We start from the raw sequence: 24,793 nt of genomic DNA on the forward strand, positions 1-24,793 counted from the left end.
CAGTGCTGCAGGCCCACTGGTAGGCGTTTGATTTACAGGCCCTGGGCACTTCTAGTGCACTTTACTAGTAAATCAAATATGTCAATCATGGATAAAGCAATCAACAGTACAATTTCTATAGGGAGCACTTGCACTATAGCACTGATTAGCAGTGGTAAAGTGCGCAGAGACAACAAACCAGCAAAAACAGACCTAAAAAAATAGGAGGAAGAAGGCAAAAGGTTTGGGGATAACCCTGCAAAAAGGGCCATTTCAAACACTTGGCTTAATTGAAGTGTGCAAAATTTGTGCAATTTTCGTTTGTGTAATTATGCTGAATTTTGGGAAAATGACACTAAATTACATGTAATTCTGTGAGATATAAATCCATCATTTAACAGCATATGTTGACATGGAGTGCATCCTTTTGGTAATTGTTTAAGTTAGGGCACATTTTGCAGTTATAAATAGTGCAAAAAACTCAAGTGGAGCAAGCATCATCCACTCCTAATCTGCCCATTTGCATTAGTTTTGTACTCTCACTGTAAAATGTTTATATGAATCACGCAATGTGGGATAATGGTGTAAATTGACGGACTTAGGGGGTCATTACAACATTGGCGTTAAAAGCCACTTACCGCCGTGCAGAAGACCACCAACACACCGCCTCGGCTGTGGAATTCCGCCACAGCTATTATGACCCACATCTCGGAATCCGCCCACAGTCAGACACCCACACAAGTCCGCCACACCAAAGGTCGGTGATAAACTGGCGATAACAAAACCTCCACCGTCACGCCAACAGAAATACGCCCACACTATCACGACACACGAATCCACGCGGCGTTCTTTAAACCGTGGTATTCTATTGGCGGTACATACCGCCGCACTCAAAATACACACACTTCTACAAAACATCCCCACATTGGACAATTCAAAATACACACACCTGAGACACATACACACACCACTCCCACACACCCATTACAATATAAAACACACACCCACATCACCCACAAACCCCCACCACAAAAAATTCCAAAAGAAGACCAGAGAAAGACAGCACCAGCAAGAACCACACGATCCACAGGCACATAACACCATCACCCACACAACTTCCATGCACCTCACACAACACACCACTACATATCTCCACACTAATCACCACACACTCCACCCCACACATCACCTACACCACCCTATGGCACGGCAAAGACACCACAGGTTCTCGGAGGAGGAGCTCAGGGTCATGGTGGAGGAAATCGTCTGGGTAGAGCCGCAGCTATTCGGATCACAGATGCAGTACACCTCAATTGCAAGGAAGATAGAGCTATGGCGAAGAATAGTGGACAGGGTCAATGCAGTGGGACAACACCCAAGAAATCGGGAGGACATCAGGAAAAGGTGGAACGATGTACGGGGGAAGGTGCATTCCGTGGTCTCAAGACACCACCTGGCAGTTCAGCGGACTGGCGGCGGACCCCCACCTCCTCACCCACAACTAACAACATGGGAGGATCAGGTCTTGGCAATTCTGCATCCGGAGGGCCTCGCAGGAGTAGGTGGAGGAATGGACTCTGGTAAGTCAGAGCTTTACTATTACATCCCCCACCCTACATGCATGCTATCACATACCCCCACCCTCGCCCTCACCCCCATCACTCCTACTCCTCACAAATGTCCCAATATCACAAACCACCCATCCCAACACCAAGCCCTGCATGCAACACCAAAGCATGGATACCTATCACCAAAGCATGCCCATTGCACATAGCCATACACCCCCCTAAACCATTATCACAGAAGGTCCCACACAAGAATGGAAGCACTGGGGTACAGGGTGACCCACCCATTGCACACCATGCCACACACAAATGCAATAATCATGCCTTTCCACCCCTGCAGGACCCCTACCCAACGTCACCGACAGGAGGGTCCAGAAATGTCCACTCCACCCACAGAAGAGGCCCACAGTGATGACAGCAGCTTTGTCCAACTGGATCTAGATGATCACCCCGGACCATCGGGGACCTCTGGACAGTCGGTTCCCCTCACACAGGCACAGGCCACCACAGACCTTCCCCTCTCTGGAAACACCAGCACAGCACCCACCCAGCGGGCCCATACCACCGTCCCCAGGACACGTCAATCAGCTATGTGTCCACCACTACAGGGAACCCAGGATAACCCACCACCCCAACAACAACAGGGACCTGGGGGCAGTGGCAGTGGGCACACGGTCCAGGGGACGGATGCCCAGGAACACAGGGGAACTGGGAGGGCTGCCGTGCGACAGGGGGTGGACAGGCCAAGGGAACCCACTCTCCACGAGACCCTCTCCTCCATTATGGGAGCATACCACCACTCCCAGGAGACGATGGCAACGGTACTGGCCAAGTTTCAGGAGACTCAGCGCATGCAGGAGGAACAGTATTTGGGCTTCAGGGAGGAACTCAGAACCATCAGCTCCACCCTGGGCACCGTCGTAGGGGTGCTGAAGAATGTACTCAACACCAGGAGGGACACTGTGGCACTACAAGGGGCCCTTGACACTAGCATGGATGAAGAACTGCCCACCACCTCCGCCGGCGCTAGTGGACAGGACGCCCTGCCACAGGACCACCACACCAGCACCCCACCCCCTGCAGACAGAGAACCACCCCACAAACGGTCCCTGAGATCCAGGAACAAGACAGAGAACGATGCCAAGACCCCCGCCAAGAAATGAGACCACCCTTATTGTCATCCTACTGTCCCACTTTGTCACCCTGTCCATAATTAAACTGCCCCAGCTCCACTTCCTATGCCCAAATGGGCAATGCACCTGTGAGACTAATAGACTGGGCTCTGCCATGAACACTCCTCCGCCATCACCCCTCACCATTGAACTTCCCCCTCCAATATTCTGCATTTAAATAAACACACCTAAAGCACAAAATGATCTAGAGTCTGTCTGTGATTTCAAAATAGTGTATTTGCAATTACAGTGACAAAATGTTTTTGAAATAGTAATGTCAACATACCTATGTCACACAGCTATAGTCCATGAGAAATGTAAGCAGATGTCACACAGTGGGACCCACATCTGTGAAACCGTAAGGGAAAGTGACAACTCAGTGACCATACACTGGGTGAAAACGGCAGACAGGAGAGAGGTAGTAGTGTAAAAGTACATGTAGGCAGGATTGTATTCTTACCTGTGTTTCACTGGAAATATTGCTGGATCACTGAGTCTCTGTTCTGCATGTCTTCTTCCTCTGCTTCATCCTCATCACTGTCCACAGGCTCCACAGCTGCCACAACACCACCATCTGGACCATCCTCCTGCAGAAAAGGCACCTGTTGTCGCAAAGCCAAGTTGTGAAGCATACAGCAGGCCACAATGATCTGGCACACCTTCTTTGGTGAGTAGAATAGGGAACCACCTGTCATGTGGAGGCACCTGAACCTGGCCTTCAGGAGGCCGAAGGTCCGCTCGATCACTCTCCTAGTTCGCCCATGGGCCTCATTGTAGCGTTCCTCTGCCCTGGTCCTGGGATTCCTCACTAGGGTCAGTAGCCATGACAGTTTGGGGTAACCAGAGTCACCTGCAAATGGCGAGGGACAACTGTTAGACACACACTAACCTGGAGGGATATACCCAGACAACCATTCCCACTGTCTTGCTTCCAGGTGCTCACCTAATAGCCACAGACGGTGCCTCTGGAGTTGACCCTTCACATAAGGGATGCTGCTATTCCGCAGGATGTAAGCGTCATGCACTGAGCCAGGGAACATGGCATTCACATGGGAGATGTACTGGTCTGCCAAACATACCATCTGTACATTCATTGAATGATAACTCTTCCTGTTTCTGTACACCTGTTCACTGCTGTGGGGGGGAGACCAGAGCCACATGGGTCCCATCAATGGCACCTATGATGTTGGGGATGTGTCCCAGGGCATAGAAATCACCTTTCACTGTAGGCAAATCCTCCACCTGAAGAAAAACGATGTAGCTCCGCATGTGTTTCAGAAGGGCAGACAACACTCTGGACAATACGTTGGAAAACATAGGCTGGGACATCCCTGATGCTATGGCCACTGTTGTTTGAAAAGACCCACTTGCAAGGAAATGGAGCACTGACAGCACCTGCACTTGAGGGGGGATTCCTGTGGGATGGCGGATTGCTGACATCAGGTCTGGCTCCAACTGGGTACACAGTTCCTGGATTGTGGCACGGTCAAGCCTGTATGTGATAATCACATGTCGCTCCTCCATTGTCGACAGGTCCACCAATGGTCGGTACACCGGAGGATTCCGCCATCTCCTCACATGTCTCCTCACATGTCCCAGCGGACGGTGCCTATGAAGGACAACAGCGAGCACAGAGTCAAACAACTCAGAGGTACGTACCCACAGTTTACACAGAACACCATTCATACACAAAAGGTGGCCTGTATGTGTGTACAGTCTAGGCCTAGGTATGTGTGACGCAGTTGAAAATGAAGCCATGTGGGCCCCTGAAATGGCGGCTGCCTGACCTGTAAAGTGGGACAGTGGGATGTGAGGTAACTGCGCTGGCGTTGTACACTGTCGCGGTAGGCAGTCGAAGACATCGGCGCAATGCTGCATTGGTTAACATTGGACCCTATGGGTCCCAGGAGCCAATGACGATGTACGCCAGCGGTGACGGTACGCACCGCCCCGGACGTGACTGCCATTTTCTATCTGTTCAATCACTCGATACCTGATCTTCGACAGGAGAGGACCTACACTGCAAGTGCTGCTGTGACATCGGTCTGGAAGAGACAATGGCTCGAGTCACTGGGGAAAGGGCCCCTGCCTTCACATCGGAGGAGTTGGAGAAGCTCGTGGATGGGGTCCTCCCCAGTACACGCTACTCTACGGTCCTCCAGACAAACAGGTAAGTACACAGGGAGCATGTTGTATGGGCTATGCCTGTGTGGAGAGAGCTGGATGTAAGAAGGAAGGGGGCAGAGTGCTGCGTGCATGAAAGACAGTGAATGCATGTGCCACATGGCAAGGGTAGGGATGGGGGCCAATCACTTTGACGGTGCAGTTGGTAATGACTTCTCTTCTTCCCATGTACATTTCATGTAGGTCAGCGCCCACCAGAAGAAAGATATATGGCGTGCCATCGCCAAGGACGTCCGGACCCTAGGGGTCTACCACAGATGGAGCACCCACTGCTGGAAAAGATGGGAGGACATTCACCGCTGGAGCAAGAAGACGGTGGAGGCTCAGCTGGGGATGGCCTCCCAATGTGGGAGGGGTGCCCGTCGCACCATGACCCCCCTGATGTTTAGGATCCTGGCGGTGGCCTACCCGGAGTTGGATGGCCACTTGAGGGCATCACAGCAGACACAAGGGGGTGAGTACACTCTCATTCTGCTGCCTTTGCGCACAGTGGAGGTGTCTGGGTGGGGGAGGTGGGATGTTGGTTTCCCAGGCCAGGGCGAGTTCCGTAGGCAAGGCCCCTCCGTAAGGCAGGCCATGTGGCACCCCAGCCCACCTCTGTAGAGTGCCAAGTACAGCTATTCATTCCCCTGTGTCATCTATGTGTGCAGATGTCGTCCATAGGCTTGTAGGCCATTTCCCAGTAATTGAACAGTGGAGCCCAAGAGCGCGGTGTAGTGCAGGGGGCTTCTGTGTCTGTCTTGTCCGCCAACGGTATTGGTAATCCATGCACTCAACATGTCTTTCTTCTGTCGTCCTCCCACCCCCCTTTTTGTGTTCTCCCTGTTTCTGTGTGCATTAGCATCATCAGGCGGAGGAGCAGTGGCACCGGAGCACGAGGGAGCTGCATCCTACATGGCCCTGGAGGGCGAGACTATGGACTCGGAATTCACCAGTGGGACGAAGGGCGAGGGGAGCTTCACGCCGGGGACAGGAACTGACACCAGCGACACGGACACAATGGGAGCTCCCTTGTGGTGGCGGCACCCTCTGTGCCCCCCACTTCTACAGGTACAACCGCCACCCCCCCTACCAGCACCGCCCTCCCAGCATCCCCTTTGCCTTTGCCCTGTGCCCGCTCACCCAGGAGGGTGGGCATCACCTTCGCCCCAGGCACCTCAGCCCCTGCCCCTGTCACCCCTGTTGCCCTCAGTGAGGAGGCCATTGACCTCCTCAGGTCCCTCACTGTTGGGCAGTCTACCATTTTGAATGCCATCCAGGGTGTAGAAAGGCAGTTGCAACAAACTAATGCATTCCTGGAGGGCATTCATTCTGGTCAGGCGGCCCTTCACCAAGCTTTTCGAACTCTGGCCTCAGCACTGATGGCAGCCATTGTCCCCGTCTCTAGCCTCCCCCCTCCAACTTCCTCTACCCAAACCCAATCCCCTGTACCTTTGCCTATCCCAAGCACACCATCAGACCAGCCTGCACACACCTCACCACACAAGGGAAGCTCAGCCAAACATAAGCACCACACATCCCACAGGCACTCACGCAAGCAACACACACATGCAGACACACCAACACCCACTGCCTCCACTGTGTCCCCTTCCTCGTCATCTCCCTCCTCCCTCCCAGTCTCGCCTACACTCACACCTGCATGCACTACCTCTACAGCCACTAGCACACCCACCAGCACAACCTGCTCACGTGCAGTCACCACCCCCACTACCATTCACACGTCCCTGTGTCCTCTCCCAGTGTGTCTGTGAGGCCACCTCCCAAGGTACACAAATGCAGCCACACACCCACCCAACAGCCATCCACCTCACGACAGCCTTCAGCGCATGCACCTGCACCCAAAGTCACCAAACGTACACCTCCTACTACCACAACCTCTTCCTCCACTCCCAAATCCCCTCCAGCTACCCGTCCCAGTGTGTCCAAGAAACTTTTACTGTCCACCCTTGACCTCTTTCCCACACCTCCCCCACCCCGTCCATCTCATAGGTCCCGAAGTAGCACCTCAGCCACAACATCTCCGGGACCGGTGGTGCCTGTAGTCACAGGTATGTGGAGTACACCGGCCACCAGGACAGCCAGTGTGGTACGGAGCCACAGCACAGCCAGTCCCCCACTTGTGAAGCATCAGAAGTTGGCCAGTGCCCGGCGGGAGAGGGGGAAGACTCCACCCACCAAAGCCGCTCCCAGGGGTCCCAGTGGGAGTGTGGAGTCAGTTGTGACACCTCCAAAGGTGGGGAAGGGCCACAAGAAACCCGGCAAGTCTTGGAAAAGCTGCACGGCAGAGAAGACCGCCATCATCCCCGCTGCCCAGGAGGCCACCGCCAGCCCCAGCCCAGCTGCCCAGGAGGCCACCAGCAGCCCCAGCCCAGCTGCCCAGGAGGCCACTGCCAGCGCCAGCCCAGCTGCCCAGGAGGGCACCGCCAGCCCCAGCCCAGCTGCCCAGGAGGGCACCGCCAGCCCCAGCCCAGCTGCCCAGGAGGCCACCGCCAGCCCCAGCCAAGCGGCCTAGGAGGCCACTGCTAGCCCCAGCCCAGCTGCCCAGGAGGCCACCGCCAGCCCCAGCCCAGCTACCCAGGAGGCCACTACCAGCCCCAGCCCAGCTGCCCAGGAGAACACGGCGAGCCCCAGCCCAGCTGATCCGTGAAGCACCGCTGGGCCATGAAGGACCGCCAGCCCCAGCTCAGCTGATCCGTGAACGACCGCCAGCACAAGCACCGCTGAACAGGGCACCGCCAGCACAACCCCCGCTGGGCCATGAAGGACCGGCAACTCAAGCACCGCTGGGCCATGAAGGACCGCCAGCACAAGCCCCGCTGGGCCATGAAGGACCGCCAGCCCCAGCTCAGCTGATCCGTGAACGACCGCCAGCACAAGCCCTGCTGAACAGGGCACCGCCAGCACAACCCCCGCTGGGCCATGAAGGACCGGCAACTCAAGCACCGGTGGGCCATAAAGGACCGCCAGCACAAGCCCCGCTGGGCCATGAAGGACTGCCAACTCCAGCACCGCTGAACAGGGCACTGCCAGCACAAGCCCCACTGGGCCATGAAGGATCGCCAACTCAAGCACCGCTGGGCCATGACGGACCGCTAGCAGAAGCCCCGCTGGGCCATGAAGGACCGCCAACTCAAGCACCGCTGAACATGGCACCGCCAGCACAAGCCCCGCTGGGCCATGAAGGACCGCCAACTCAAGCACCGCTGGGCCATGAAGGACCGCCAACTCAAGCACCGCTGAACAGGGCACCGCCAGCACAAGCCCCGCTGGGCCATGAAGGACCGCCAACTCAGGCACCGCTGGGCCATGAAGGACCGCCAGCACCAGCATAGCTGATCCGTGAAGGACCGCCAGCACAAGCACTGCTGAACAGGAGGCCACCGCCAGCCCCAGCCAAGCGGCCTAGGAGGCCACTGCTAGCCCCAGCCCAGCTGCCCAGGAGGCCACCGCCAGCCCCAGCCCAGCTACCCAGGAGGCCACTACCAGCCCCAGCCCAGCTGCCCAGGAGAACACGGCCAGCCCCAGCCCAGCTGATCCGTGAAGCACCGCTGGGCCATGAAGGACCGCCAGCCCCAGCTCAGCTGATCCGTGAAATGCCGCCAGCACAAGCACCGCTGAACAGGGCACCGCCAGCACAACCCCCGCTGGGCCATGAAGGACCGGCAACTCAAGCACCGCTGGGCCATGAAGGACCGCCAGCACAAGCCCCGCTGGGCCATGAAGGACCGCCAGCCCCAGCTCAGCTGATCCGTGAACGACCGCCAGCACAAGCCCTGCTGAACAGGGCACCGCCAGCACAACCCCCGCTGGGCCATGAAGGACCGGCAACTCAAGCACCGGTGGGCCATAAAGGACCGCCAGCACAAGCCCCGCTGGGCCATGAAGGACTGCCAACTCCAGCACCGCTGAACAGGGCACTGCCAGCTCAAGCCCCACTGGGCCATGAAGGATCGCCAACTCAAGCACCGCTGGGCCATGACGGACCGCTAGCAGAAGCCCCGCTGGGCCATGAAGGACCGCCAACTCAAGCACCGCTGAACATGGCACCGCCAGCACAAGCCCCGCTGGGCCATGAAGGACCGCCAACTCAAGCACCGCTGGGCCATGAAGGACCGCCAACTCAAGCACCGCTGAACAGGGCACCGCCAGCACAAGCCCCGCTGGGCCATGAAGGACCGCCAACTCAGGCACCGCTGGGCCATGAAGGACCGCCAGCACCAGCATAGCTGATCCGTGAAGGACCGCCAGCACAAGCACTGCTGAACAGGGCACCACCAGCACAAGCACCGCTGAACAGGGCACCACCAGTACAAGCACCGCTGGGCCTTGAAGGACCGCCAGCACATGCACCGCTGGGCCATGAAGGACCGCCAACTCAAGCACCGCTAGCCCATGAACGGTAGGGGCACTGACGCAACTGGGTCCGTCACGGGGTGAGTGATGCACTCTGGGCACCAGTCCCCCTCCAGAACCAGTGGAGACATCCATCCACTACCTCAGTCCTTGGCAGGATGAAGCACTCTGGGCACCAGTCCCCCTCCAGAACCAGTGGAGACATCCATCCACTACCTCTGTCCTTCACAGGATGAAGCACTCTGGGCACCAGTCCCCGTCCAGAACCAGTGGAGACTGTTATCCACTTGAGAGACTGTGGCTTTGCACTCCCCAGGATTGAAGAGTGGGCAACCCACCCACTGTAGAGACTTGAGAGACTGTGGCTTTGCACTCCCCAGGATTGAAGAGTGGGCAACCCACCCACTGTAGAGACTTGAGAGACTGTTTCTTTGCACTCTCCAGCATTGAACAGTGGGCAAACCACTCATTGTAGAGACTTGAGAGACAGTGGCTTTGCACTACCCAGGATGTAACAGTGGGCAACCCACCCACTGTATAGACATGAGAAACTGTGGCTTTGCACTCCCCAGGATTGAAGAGTGGGCAACCCACCCATGGTAGAGACTTGAGAGACTGTGGCTTTGCACTCCCCAGGATTGAAGAGTGGGCAACCCACCCACTGTAGAGACTTGAGAGACTGTGGCTTTTCACTCCCCAGGACTGGACAGTGGGCAACCCACCCACTGTAGAGACTTGAGAGATTGTGGCTTTGCACTCCCCAGGATTGAACAGTGGGCATTGAGCCCCCTCGTGGATCTGGCGTCGTACACTCATCCGGCTGAGGTGCCCCCCCTTCCCTTCCCCCTGAGGTGCCTGTTGTATTTCTACCTGATGCCCCTGCAGTGTTCTTTCTCTTTTGATTGGGTATCGAGAGTGGGCCTCGCCCATGCATTTTTGGCCCAGTGGCCTACGGACTACAAATAGTGCAATACCTGGACTTGTATTATTGGTGTATATATTTGTTTATGGTGTATATATATTTTGGAGTACTGGATTTTTATACATTACAATCGTTACTATAATTTCCTTTTGTCTTTGCATTCTTCCTGGGGGCTTGGCGGATGTAACTGTAATGTATCAACATGTATTAGTGTGTGTGTTGTCGTGGGTGAGGGATGAGGGTGGGGGTGTTGCGTGTGTGTGTGCCTGTTTTTTCCCTCCCCTGTGTCGTAGGTGTAGTACTCACCGTGGTCTTTGCCGCCGGCGTTCGTGCTCCTGGTAGAGGAGCAGGAAGACTATCGCAGGTGGAATTTAGAGTTCCGGTTCCATGGTGTCCTCGTTCCTCGTGGGGTATGTAGAGGTGATCGTTTTCCCTTCGGGATTCCTGTTTCCGCTGTGTTTTTATCCGCAGTGAATTCGTCCCGTAAAAGGTGGCGGATTGGTCTGTCATAATAGTGTGGGCGGTACATTGTCTCCCGCCTGTCTGTTGGTGGTGACCGCCGTGCTGTTTGTTTGTACCGCCGTGGCGGTCTGAGTCTTAAAGTGGCTGTCTTTGTTGGCGGTTTCCGCCACGGTCGTAATTGCAAATGTTTTACCGCCGGCCTGTTGGCGGTCTTACCGCCACTTTAACACCGTCTGCCAGGGTTGTAATGAGGGCCTTAGTGTAACAAGCACAATGCAACATTTCTAAAATTACGCAAATTGTGCTTGTGTAATTTAAATTTTGCCCAAGCCTACTAATAATGCTCTTATATTTTTGGCTTGAGGCAAGCACATAGGATAAACCAGTGTTTTCCTCCTCTAAATATTCTCTAATCTGTTGGAAACCTGAGTAGATAACTGAGTTGGTAAATGCATGCAGATATATTTGTGTTGATGATATATATGTTTGAGTTCAAATCATACCTATCTCTGACACCTTCTCAACTCATAAGATAGAAACTGATGGTCAGAGGTTGAAGGCGTGATCCAAACAGAATATGTGTATTAATTATTTCCAGTTAGATCGCTTAATTCTTGCATGTATGTGATGGCCACTCAGCAAAGACTCACTTTTACAACATTATTACAGTTCGCAAATTGATGCAATTATTCTACTAATTGCACATATTTCAATATCACAAACTATAATTATAATTAACTCATGACTAAACGTAATACCCACAAATGTCTGGTGAAATAATTATTCTGATAAGTGTACATGCCTTTCTATGAAGTTTAGATTGTAAACAACATAATATTAGAAAATATATTTGTACCAAACTGTACCAGTAGTCATCATTACAATATTTCTATAACTGCCTGGTGATCCACAGCTAAATTTGCTGCATGCTGGGAGAGGTTTCTTGAGGTTGGTGCTCAGTAGGCATGAAAAATATGCGACTGAGTTAGTATGCGAGGGATATTGCTTTTTTAAAGCACATACTGCGTTAAAATGCTTGTAGTCATTGAAAGCAAACAATGTAACAGATAGGAATTCTTGCAATGCCAACAGGGAATCAGTCAGACAGGCACAAGACTTGAATTGGATAATGGTGGAATGGGCTTTCAGCGGGATATAGCTCCACTTCTTAGCCTGAACCTGCTCAAGGTAGCTAACACTTCATCAAAAGGAGCTAGTAGAGGGGAGCGTTAGAAGGTCAATCCGGCAAGAGTGTGAGCTACGTAAAGAAACGTCCTTGGTGATGTGGCAGCAGCGATATATGGGAATATTCTGTTCAGGGGCTGTGAAATCGTCATCCAAGCCTAGCTGTATCTGTGAACCTGGGGCATCACCTCATGGCGTGAAAGAAAAACTCCCAAATATAGACAAAGAGGAGGGACAATAACCATCAAAACACCAGGAAGGAATCACCTAGAAAGCCTGTGTCCCAGACACTGCAGGACCACGAGATGAGGCATAATAAAAGAAACTGTTAAGAAATTAATACACAGGAGAGAAAGATTTGTGGACAGAGTTGGCGAGCACATCGGATAGATGCAAGCAATGAGACTTACACAGAGGCCATTGCAACGCACATTAGGGAGGTCATCGAGATCAACCAGAAGAATAATGTCAGTTGTCCAGGAAAAAAAAAAAAAGAAGGGCATTATAAAAGGATAAATAGGCAGGGTAATTGGCCTTAGACAGCCCATGTACTGTCTGGAAGTAGATTGCTGTATTTGTGTTTTAATTATTACTTGGTACATAAGGCTTCTATGAACGTGATTAATGGAGCAACTTGAATTTCACTGTATGTTATTTTAAGATTTTAGACACAAAAGACAGCAAATATTGCCGAACAAAAATTCAAAATGAGGCATCGGTTTATGATGGCTCGGATAAACAGTGACGTCACTTACATCAAACCCACAGCATAACAATTCCACAAATGTTATACAAGTAAACACAACTAGTGTGATAAGTTGAACATTTTCCACCTTAAGTTTTTTTGTATTATTTACTTGCTTCTATGGTTATTCCCACTCAAGTAACACTTGTACACAATTTAAGGTCTATTAGTGTACAAGTCCCTAAAAAGTTGGAACTAACTATTGCTAACTCTTCAGTGATAAATGTAGAAACGTCACGGAAATGCTGTTTCCACGTGTTCTTTCTCGTTTACAGGTAAACTTACAGGAATGCCATTTGTAGGAGCCCGATAACGCTGAGTGCGCTATTACCACAAATGAATCCAGAAGTTTTAAATTAGTTGAACTGTGTTTAAACCGCTGGAGTGAATATGGGCTGAGGGTAAAACAAATTTGTAGGAAGGCCATGTTTACTGGAAACGACGTGTGTAGAGATTTTATTTTTATTGTTGAGATTTAATGACAGGCAAAAGCTAAAGCAGTTGTGTTTCAGCGTCTCGTCAACCTGTCAGATCCGTGGGGCTTCCTTTAGCAGCAGGTCTAGTTTACTTTTAGGCAGCGCGCGCCTGCAAGTCTATTTTCTCACTTGTTCCGACACATTTGGTATTATTCTGGCGAACAAACAGACGTTTCTTCCACACCCTTGTGTGCTACTTCAAAGCATTGTTCGGCGTGTAGACTGACATTGCTTTCTCATTAATAATATTGACGATTTCATTGGTTTCTTTAGTGCTGCTGTGTATGTGTTGAAATGTGACATCGCGCAACCTTAAAATTAATGCCGCTCTCATGTTTTAAATTAAATTATAAGCAGTGTGCAGCTTTTTCAAAATGAACAATTGGTGGACTTCCACATATTTCAATATACTGCGCACAGTGGGTATATAATTAATGTTTTCTTTTTCTTCTGGAACGGTTTTATTAACATGCTACTGATCAAATGATTTATGCATTGAACTGGAATAGTTGACTCATTAAATAGCTATTGTTCGCCTTTCTCTTCCATCCAATCGTGTCAGGACATAGCTCACCTTTTCTTTCTGGAGCTGGTATCTCTTTCCCATTGATGCTCCAACAAGCACTGCTCCTTAATTACTGCAAACAAAGAGCGTGCAGGCAGCGCCAAGGACGGCCCTGGCCTGTTGTGCCTGGGAATAGACAGTGTCTCAGAGGAGAATAGCCCAAAGCCTGCAGCAAACACACTAGGGCCCAGATTTATACGCTGTTTTGCCCCACATTTGCGTCATTTTTTTTTTTTACGCAAAAGCGGCGCAAACTTACAAAATGTATATGTACTATGAAAGTTTGCGGCGCTTTTGTGTAAAAAAATGACGCAAATGCGGCGCCAAAAAAAGTATAAGTGTGGGCCTAGGTTATTTTGCTGCTACATGTCCGTATTTTGTACGGTTTCTGCAGCGGAGGAGACGGATTTGATCAGAAAATGTCTCGCAAGAGAGTGGTGAGCAGACAATGTCCTGCAAAAGACTAGATTGAGAGAGACAGTTTCTTCTGTGAGTTAGTCCCCTTGCCATTATCTTGAGTGACTCTGTAAGCGAAGTCTGCCCGCACATTCAATTTTTACTTGCTACCTAAAAGTGCATATCTTGTAATTTGCGCAGACGTTGTAATTTCCTGAACTTTCACGTATTTTTGATGGGAAAATTGTATGCAATTCCGCAGACCCTTACATCTCGTTTTGACTCAAAATTCAAAGAAACGAGGGCTTTCTTACCCTCACTGAAATATCATAGTCATATAAACCACACCAGCACCCCATGTGTGCCCAAGAAATAAGGCAATGCCAAAGGATACAATTCGCCTTTAAATATACATTTCCATGCAGGATATGTCAAAAGTTCATCGATTCTTGGGCCATCGGTTCAAGTGCACTGATATATTCAATGTGTTTCTACACCCACGTTTGCCTATACGACGGATATCGGTAATTCTAGTATGTGGAATTACCATGCAGAATTACCATGGAATCTAGAATACACTAGTCTTGTTAAAATATGAATCAGCCACTCAACAAGCACAAGAGGCATTTTAATCATAGAATAAACAAAGCTGCAATCTTACTAAAGCAGGGTTTGCTACCATTGAATAACTCAGCGCCTCACCCCATTCCCATTTTAGCATTATCTAAATATTTGACAGAAAAATCGATTTTGATTGAAGTTTGTTTTTATGCACCTCATGGATGGAAATACTCTTTTACACTTAATTTTAGATGTGCAGGGGAACTACATCTACAGTTCTGCACCCTGAATTAAAGATGCCATTGGGTTCAGTGATTTCAGGATATGGGATTACTGCAGGATTACCAGCGATGCCTTGAGAAGTGGGGAATAACCATGCGAATGCATGTTTCTGACTTGATGTATTATTATTATTATTATTTTAGAAGAATAATTGGACTCAGTTTCTGTAGTGAATTTTATCATATGGTATCAATTGTTGTATGTCTTGACTTATTTTATTTATCTATTTTATGTGATTGTTGACTGGTGTTACTTTGTATATTTTATTTGCTTTTATGATTGTGAGATACAATCGAATAAAGTATTGATGATGATGATGATGATGATTATTATTATTATTATTATTATGCATAAAAACCCACAAGACAATGACTTAATTCATGAGTCATTCATTTATTATTTTGTGATTTAAGAAAACCAAACAGATAAAAAATCCACTATGTAAAATAATTTTGAAATGTATAATTACCAAATAATGTACAACCTTGCCTCTGTCTTGTGATTTTCGTTATTTTTTCTGATCTTAAGTAACTTTGCTGAAACAATTATGCCTTTTTTTAAGGAGTATTAATAACGATTTTGGATTACTCAGAGTTTATGGTAATTAAAGGTAGATTATAACATGGTTGAAGGATATGAATGATGACAGAATAAATGCTTCAATCAAGACCATTTACAGTACAGCATTGCTTTACACTATGTGCCAGTGGTTACTCTAACTTGATCACTTGAAAAAATCTATAGGTATCCTCCTCTCTGTATGTCCCATGCCACCTTATTTTCCAAGAAACTCTCACCTTTAGTGCCATTACTACATAGTAAATTAAAGGTTCTAAATGGTGCTTTAATGACAAATATAGACCTCTCTTGTAGGGTATTATATTAGCAAGGCATTTAAAATATGTTCTGAGCATTCCAAAATGCATCTGTGTAGAATGTAAGTGTCAACACTGAATTTTCAGAGTTTGAATCTGAAAATGATTCTAAATAATACATTAATAGTTCACTTCTCATTTGTTGGCAAGTTTCTCTAACCTGGAAACCCATGAACTCAATATCTACACATCTTCAACTCATTATAGTATGTTTGCACAGGCAAAGAGATTTTTTTAAGTAGCCTTTTTCATCCAGTCTTCTGAATTAATATTAGTTGAAGGCCTCTCATGTTGTCAATCATTTTCTCCTCCTTATAGGTGATGTCATTGTCTATATTAATGAAGTTTGTGTCCTTGGGCATACTCATGCGGATGTGGTCAAAATCTTCCAGTCTGTTCCTATTGGTCAAAGTGTCAACCTGGTGCTATGTCGTGGATACCCTTTGCCATATGATCCTGAAGATTCCGCCAGCAGTATGGTTCCACCATTTTCAGTGATAGAGAGACCACCAGTGGTGGTAAATGGAAGAAATAACTATGAAACCTATTTGGAATACCTTTCGAGGACCTCTCAATCTGTTCCGGATGTAGCAGATCGGCCACCTCACTCTTTGCACTCAATGCCTGCAGATATCCAGCTTGACAGTACATTCCCACCACCACCAGCCCATGACGATAATGTGTCCATGGCTTCCTCAGGAGCCACCCAAGCTGAACTCATGACCTTAACCATTGTGAAAGGGGCCCAGGGCTTTGGCTTCACAATAGCAGACAGTCCAACTGGGCAAAGAGTTAAGCAAATTCTAGACATTCAGGGATGTCCTGGTTTGTGTGAAGGTGACCTTATTGTGGAGATTAACCAGCAGAATGTTCAGAGCCGGAACCATGCAGAAGTAGTGGATATACTTAAAGACTGTCCAATTGGAAATGAAGCATCCTTAACTATTCATAGAGGAGGTAAGCTATGAGAATGTCTTCTTGAAATGAATGACTAAAAGCCTGCTGCCCCTTCAAAGTTCACATACAGTGTGCCATTTATGCTGATAGATGTCCTATTTGCTCTGACTGAAGAGAACCTCCATGCTACAATAATACATATTTATTTTTCTGCTGTCCATGTTTCAGTGTTGTGTACATTTGAAGATACTGTGCCACTATGTCCTTGTATAATTTCTAACCATCAAAATATTGCATCCACTAGCACTATTTTGTCAGGGTAGGTAGATCTTAGCTCAAGTAAATATAAACTATCTATCTATCTATCTATCTATCTATCTATCTATCTATCTATCTATCTATCTATCTATCTATCTATCCTTCTATTGAAGTTATAGTGTTAGTCTGAGGATACAATATCTTGTATCCTTGCAGGTCAATCTCTTGACCATATTACTGTAACATATAACCGATTTGTGATACAAAGTGTCAAAGAAGAGACATTGTAATTAAATATGTGTGAATTTCTTGTTTATCCATTGTTCATTCGCCTGTGACATTTTGTTTTTATTTGTCTGCAGTATGGTTGGCAATTTCTGAAATTGGCTGTAATTGTGTATATGAATATAGCAGGCTGCTGAGGACTAAATCAGTGATTAGATATCTGCATTGAGTTACAGGCCGTGCATCCTATGCATGTCAAGGTGCATGTATCTTCCACTATCAGATCTGATTTATATGGGGCCTAGCCATAATAAGAGATCCTTAAAGAGTGCCAGGGAAAGTCTGTGAAAACGAAGCCAAATGCAGATTATGATGTCCCATTCTGCTGGCCATGTTCCTTCTCGTATATTCTGCTTATTTTAGTTTCCATTGTTGACATAGTCACATAACATACATTTGTTTGTAGAGTGACACTGTATGAAGCTCAATAAGGGTTTGTGTTCAAAGACCATGAAGCAGTGTTTCATTTAAGTGTGTTTCAATCCTGTACTGGCCTCCACAGAACAGCGATTCCAAAATCCTTGGTCAGTAATTCTGGTAATTATCTAGCGGAGAGTCCACATAAGGTCCTGTTTTTATCACACTCATAGTGCCCTACTCTTTTAAAATGTGCTCCAATGCTTAAGGTGCCATGAATCTGTTGACTTTTGTAGCAAAGAACAGGGCAGCAAGCCAATAAGAGACATCGGCTCAACAAATTGTTCGGTAATGGAGAGTCAACATACTAATTAATTAGCTGCCAAAGGTTTTAGGAGCATGTGTGACCAGTCATGTTTCACTGTAGGTGCCAAACTACCAAAAAGTCAAAGTAAATTATTTTCTGTAATAGTTACTTGTTGTGTGTTATAGAGCTGCACGTTTATGAATTCTTTTAAAAAGAAAAAATGGAAGATCTGTGTCACTATTAACAGGAAAATCTCATATTCAGCATTTTCCAATTTATCCATTTTTATTACGAACAAACTGCAGTATGGTTGTAAAGTAAATAAAGCCTGATGAAGGCTCATAGACATTTGTTCAGGTTGGCAGGTTCAAAACTAGAGACAACAATTCAAAGCGAGGCCTACAAAGAATTAGAAAGTGAATGTTAGTTTTCACCTGTAGTAGAAATTGTAAGTTTTGAAAACAATGCTCAAAAGCAGACTTTTCAAATAAGAATTACTTCTATGGAGAATCCATGTAAGCATGATATGTAAACAGATAACCCTACCATGAACAAACTTGAACACTGGTGTTAGAGAGGTAGAATATAACATTCATATCACAACCATGATAGATCCAAGAAGTGGGATATATTTCACAATCACCAGTAATGTAAATGGAGTAAAGTAAATTTGAAGTGACTGTTTTTTCATTTTTCCTTGAGGAGGCAGTTAACCTATATTGGATTGTGAGATGTCCCATTGCCTTAGAGCCTAAATAATCATATGTATTGCTGCTGAATTCAAGGATTTTGGTAGGGTAAATGCCTTGCCCTTGTTGTCTGTACACGAGGTTTGGTGGTGGAGAATGAAACTAAAAGCTTTCTATTGTAGAGATTTAGGAGATTAAAATTTAAAGAAGACATAGGTGGTCGTTTTGACATTGGCGGTATAAACCGCCTACTGGCGAGGTGACGGCCACCAAAATACCGCCACTGTGACTACAATCTGGCAGTGTTTATTGTGGGAGATGGTGGTAAGGTGGCACTGCTACGCCAGTTGAACAGCACCAGCCATATTATGACAAGTAATACGGCCCGGCGGTGTTCTGCTGGAGGGCGCTGCTGGCAGTATCAGCGCCCCTTCCATGCCGGAAGACCTCCTCGACCAAGGTAAGTTGGGCTTCCAACAGGGGAGGGGGTGTTGTGGGTGGGGGGTGTTGTGGGTGTGTGTCTGAGTGTGTGCATGAATATGTGAGTGTGTGTGTGTGTGAATGTGTCTGTGTGTGTTGTGTTGTTTGCACGGTTGTATGCGTGTGAGTGACTGTGTAAGAATGTGTGTGAGCATGCCTGGAAGTATGTGTGTATGAATGCATGTATGCCAGTGTGAGTGATTGGGTGTTACCATGATGTATGTCTGTGTGTGTGCGTGTATGGGGGTGTATGTGTGTTGATCGGAGAGGGTGAGGGTGGGGGTGATGATCGGAGGGGTGGGGGTGTGTGTTTCGATCGGGGATAGGGGGTGTTTGGATATCAGGGTGGAGGGTTAGTGTGTGTATGGGGGTGGGGGGCTTTGGAGGGAGGGGTGGGGGTGTCAGGTGTGTGTTGAGGGGTGGGGAAGTCACCTATCAGTGACATGGAAGGAATTCCCTGTCACCAGTAGGGTCTACCACCATGTTTTTCACGGCATTGCTAACACCACAAAAACCATAGTGGGAGGCAGGCTCATAATGCAGCCGGCAGTACTGTGCTGGGCGCCGGGCTGGAGACTGAAATCTTCGGCCCAGAGGCTGATATCGCCATGGCGGTATGAGTAGTGAAGTGGTGGGTTGGATGCAGTCAACCCGTCAATCTCATAATGTGGCGGTATTTACCGCAAGTCTGTTGCTGGTAATACTGCCACATTACCATTCACTGCCGGGGTCATAATGACCCCCATAATGAAGAAATCAGAATAAAGATGCTGTATGGGAATGTACATGACCGAAAAAGTGTAAGAGAAAATAAGTTAGCAAGATACCTTGTATATTACGTTGTGTGGAGGACATTGTAGTGGTTGCAGTAAGAACAGGGCAGGCATGCACACAAGCTACAAAAAAGATGGTTGTAAAGTAATCAAATATTTACATTCTTTCTCAATAGTTTGTTGGTTTTGTTACATTTTAGATTTAAACATTAATTTATGGGAGGGCAAGGTTGCTTATATCCTGCACCCTGTTTCAATTTATGCTGTGTTGTTTTCTTTTGGAAAGCACACTTTCAACGTGAGACATAATTGCATGGGAACAGTTAAAAGGTAGTGAAATGGAGTGATACATTGTTTATTGTAAATCTGTGGTTTTCAATGCTCTTCTAAATTCCAAGTGTATTTCCTTTTCACATGTGTTCGAAGGAGCGGGGCTCCACTTTAGTGCAGCTAAAGTGACTCCCAAATGGTAAAATCTGACAAGAGTCCTTATAAATATAGGGTGAACTCGACAAGTGGTGTGGGTATAATTCAGTGACATTAGAAGCTGGACCTCCTATCTTTGGTTGAACTAACACAATGCAATAAAGTGGATGGAGATGGAAGGTGCACATAATGGTTAGTCCAAAGTACCTAGTGGTATTATACTATTATGGCTCATCGTTGTTCTGAGAATATCGAATTTGGTGTACAATATAGAATAAGAAGGGTGGAATAATCACATTTTCAGAATATTGACAAGCAATGTATCTTAATGACCCTCTGTTAGACCTGACAGCCTTAGGGTGGTCACCCCTAACTTTTTGCCTGCCTCCCTCCACTTTTTGGACACTGTTTTTGCTGGCTTTTAGACTCTGTGCACTTTATCACTGCTAACCAGTGGTAAAGTGCATATGCCCTCTCCCTTTAAACATGGTAACTTTGGATCATACCTGATTGGACTATTTAATCTACTTATAAGTCCCTAGTAATGTGCACTATATGTGCCTAGGGCCTGTAGATTAAATGCTACTAGTGAGCCTGCAGCACTGGTTGTGCCACCCACTTAAGTAGCCCCTTTACCTTGTCTCAGGCCTGCCATTGAAAGGCCAGTGTGTACAGTTTCACTGTCACCTCGACTTGGCATTTAATAGTACTTGCCAAACCTAAACCTCCCCTTTCTCCACATATAAGTCACCTTTAATGTGTGCCCTAGGTAACCCCTAGAGCAGGGGGCTGTGTGGGTGAAAGGCAGGACATGTACCTGTGTAGTTACATGACCTAGTAGTGTAAAACTCCTAAATCGTTTTGCACTACTGTGAGGCCTGCTCCCTTCATAGGCTAACATTGGGGCTGCCCTCATACAGATACTGAAGTGGTAGCTGCTGATCTGAAAGGAGTAGGAAGGTCATATTTAGTATGGCCAGAATGGTAATACCAAATCCTGCTGACTGGTGAAGTTGGATTTAATATTACTATTCTAGAAATGCCACTTTTAGAAAGTGAGCATTTCTTTGCACTTAAATCTTTCTGTGCCTTACAATCCACGTCTGGCTGGGCTTGGTTGACAGCTCCTTGTGCATTCACTCAGACACACCCCAAACACAGGGTACTCAGCCTCACTTGCATACATCTGCATTTTGAATGGGTCTTCCTGGGCTGGGAGGGTGGAGGGCCTGCTCTCACACAAAGGACTGCCACACCCCCTACTGGGACCCTGGCAGACAGGATTGAACTGAAAGGGGACCTGGTGCACTTCTTAGCCACTCTTTGAAGTCTCCCCCACTTCAAAGGCACATTTGGGTATAAAATAGGGCCTCTGCCCTACCTCATCAGACACTTACTGGAGAAGAAACGTGAACCAGAACCTGCATCCTGCCAAGAAGAACTGCCTGGCTGCCTAAAGGACTCACCTGACTGCTTTCTACAAAGGACTGCTGCCTTGCTGTTGCCCTGCTGCCTTGCTGAACTCTTCTCTGGCTGTCAAAGTGCTCTCCAAGGGCTTGGATAGAGCTTGCCTCCTGTTCCCTGACGTCTCAGGACCAAAAACACTTCTCTTTTTAATTTGGACTCTTCGTGCGGCGAAAATTTCGACGCACAGCTTGCTCCGTGGTGAGAAAAACGCCGCACACCGACACTGATCGACACGACGCCTTCAGGACGATCGGAACTTTGACGCAAGGACAACACCGCCCGACTTCCAGAGGGGAAATCGTTGCGACGCGTGCCGTGAGAGTGAAACTTCGACGCACAGCCCCGCGGAACGACGCGCAGCTGGAAAACAAGCAGGAGAATCCATGCACAGACCCCGGGACATCTGGTAATCCCTCGACCCACAGAAAGAGACTGTCTGCACGCTGGAAAACGACGCAGGACTTCCCCGCGTGAAAAATAACGATGCAAGTCCATGTGTGCAGGGGATAAATCGACGCACACACCATTTTTCCATGTATCTCTTCTTCTGCGGCCCTTTGCTGAGATTTTCCACTTTAAACCAGGTACTTTGTGCTTGAAAGAGACTTTGTTTGCTTTTTAAAGACTTAAGACACTTTATATCACTTTTCAGTGATATCTCTACAATTTCACATTGCATCTTTATTCGTTTTGACCTACAATTATCCTGATAAATATTATATATTTTTCTAAACACTGTGTGGTGTATTTTTGTGGTGCTATATTGTGTTATTGTATGATTTATTGCACACATTTTTTACACATTGCCTTCTAAGTTAAGCCTGACTGCTCGTGCCAAGCTACCAGAGGGTGGGCACAGGACAATTTTGGATTGTATGTGACTTACCCTGACTAGAGTGAGGGTTCTTGCTTGGACAGAGGGTAACCTGACTTCCAACCAAAAACCCCATTTCTAACACCCTCATTTACTTAGTCACTAGTCATCCTGAAAATCTGTCTTCGATCTGGCCCACTTATAAGTAAATTGGTCATTCCTCAAATAGAAGGGAGAAAGCATATCTATAAAACCACTCTCATTTCCTTTTAGAAAATACACTGTTAGCATTCTAATTGTTGAGTTCCAATGGGATTTGGGGGTTGAAAAGTGACAACTCTAAAAACATTTGCCATCTGATTGCCTGTTTTATGTTGAAAGAAACCTGTTATTTGTTAAGTTAGTAAAACAAAAACAGGGACGTTTTTTACATTATTATGAAAGTCGTGAGATAAAAGCAAGACCTGTGTTAACTACCATGATGGACAAAATACACATTGAAGAGGCGATTTTCACTAGTGTTTAGCTACAAGTCAACTGTGCTGAGATCCTTTTGTTCTCAGTTGTATAAACCGATACTTCATGTTTGTAGACTTGAGGACAAGTTTTTCTCTCTTTCAAATGAAATGTTGTGGTGGGAATGTGTGAAGAGGCAAAGACAGCAATGTTATGATTTTTCCTCATTAGTACCAGCGACCAGAAGTCCTTGCTGCCAACTGGTCTCAATATTGGCATGCCTTTCAAGTAGGGAGGAAACTTTAAATCTCGACATTTATTTCAAAATAGGTTATATTGCTTGAACTTAACATCTTTCTTGGAATTGCCTTCTGTTTGTGCCTCAGCTACCAGGAGTTAAGTGGACATTCCGTTAGAACTAAGGTCACCATATAGAGGTTGGCAAATCGATTACTCCATCACAGCAAGATGGATATCTTGTTCACCTTATTAGAAGTGCAATAGGATAACATGCACTTTTAATAAGCAGATAGGTTATCCCTATGTTGTGACAAAGTAACTCGTCCACCAAACTCTAAAGCAAGCCCTGTGGTTTGACCTCACCTGATTGTGGTTATTGCACTATTATAAATAACCACTTCCCAAATCAATGACACATTTTTGGCAACTTATAGGTTATATGTTGAGTATTTAACAAGCCTGTGTGAAAGGATCAGCGTGGTTGTTGAAGGTGCAAGTCATAATTGAGGTTGCAAGAAGAAAAAAACAAAAGAAATGGGTTGTCAAAAGCAATATTCAGACCCTCAATAATGCACCTTTCAAACTCTACGATAATATTGCAAAATACCTAGTACCCAAAATAACCATGTCACCGGACAATCAATAATGACCATGCATTTATATAATTTGCTGTCTGTGAATAAATCGCAACACTTCTTGCTTGACCTTCCTCAGAGCAGATGCCGTTAAATTCTTGTCATGAAACATCATTCGTACAAAAACAGAACATTGAATGAATAGTGGAATGAAGCTGCTCTTTGGAAGATTTAGCAAAGCCTTTCACATAGTGGAGAAGTGTGGCTCAATGGTTAGAGCGGCAGACCCTGAAGCAGAGATCTGGCTCAAGACCAGGGTTCAAGTCCCGCTTTGGCAGGTCTTGGGCTCAATTCCCCTTGACCAGATAATTCTCGCCTCGGTGCCTAATCTAATTTATGGGTCCCACTCTGCAACTCTGGGCAATAGCTTGCTTAATCTCCACAACGGCCCCAACAGCGCTTGGATGCCTGGCTTCACCCTGGGGGTGCTCAGGAGTGGGAACCTCACAGGGAAAAGCCAGGAGGGGTTCCATAGCGGTATGAGTACAGCGCCTTGAGACCCTAACGGGTGAGTAGTGCGCTATACAAGTGCAAATTTACATTTACATTTTACATTTACATGTAAAAATCTTGACATACATTTAAATAGGAGCAGGTGAAAATGTATGATAGTGCAACAAATGTCTGTACACTTATTGGCTCACCGAATGAGAATGATTGATCCTGACACCCATCATACTCCCTTTCCTGCAATCCAGGAAACTTAAACTAGCAAGGTTCAATGATTTTGTGTTGCTTCTTATGGAATGAGTCAATAAGCTATAATAAAAGCCAGTACTGAGAACTATCACTATGCTTGCGCCCGCACATATACATTTCAGTAGGTGTTTCTGACTCATGTTAGGAAGTCATTGTCTTACACCTAAATAAAAACTATATTGCCCCATTTATGGCCACTCTTGTTCTCCATATTGTAGCTATGATTAAAGTAATTTAAAAAGGAATTTTGATTTAAAGTTAAAAATTCAACAAATAAGTTAGCATCTT

The 24,793-nt window shown here is 47.2% G+C and overlaps 1 protein-coding gene across 10 annotated transcripts in view; it reads left to right on the forward strand.

Annotated features, from left to right (window-relative positions):
* The window catches only part of MAGI2 (membrane associated guanylate kinase, WW and PDZ domain containing 2), a 2,755,167-nt gene that overhangs the window by 2,182,212 nt on the left and 548,162 nt on the right, over window positions 1-24,793 (forward strand). For all 10 annotated transcript variants that reach the window (XM_069229701.1, XM_069229700.1, XM_069229695.1 and 7 more), the window contains one exon: window positions 16,041-16,679. In XM_069229701.1, coding sequence (XP_069085802.1) covers window positions 16,041-16,679 — 639 coding nt within the window. The remainder of the gene's footprint in view (window positions 1-16,040; window positions 16,680-24,793) is intronic.

This window comes from Pleurodeles waltl, chromosome 4_1 (assembly GCF_031143425.1).
Source record: "Pleurodeles waltl isolate 20211129_DDA chromosome 4_1, aPleWal1.hap1.20221129, whole genome shotgun sequence".
NCBI classification, from domain to species: Eukaryota; Metazoa; Chordata; class Amphibia; order Caudata; family Salamandridae; genus Pleurodeles; species Pleurodeles waltl.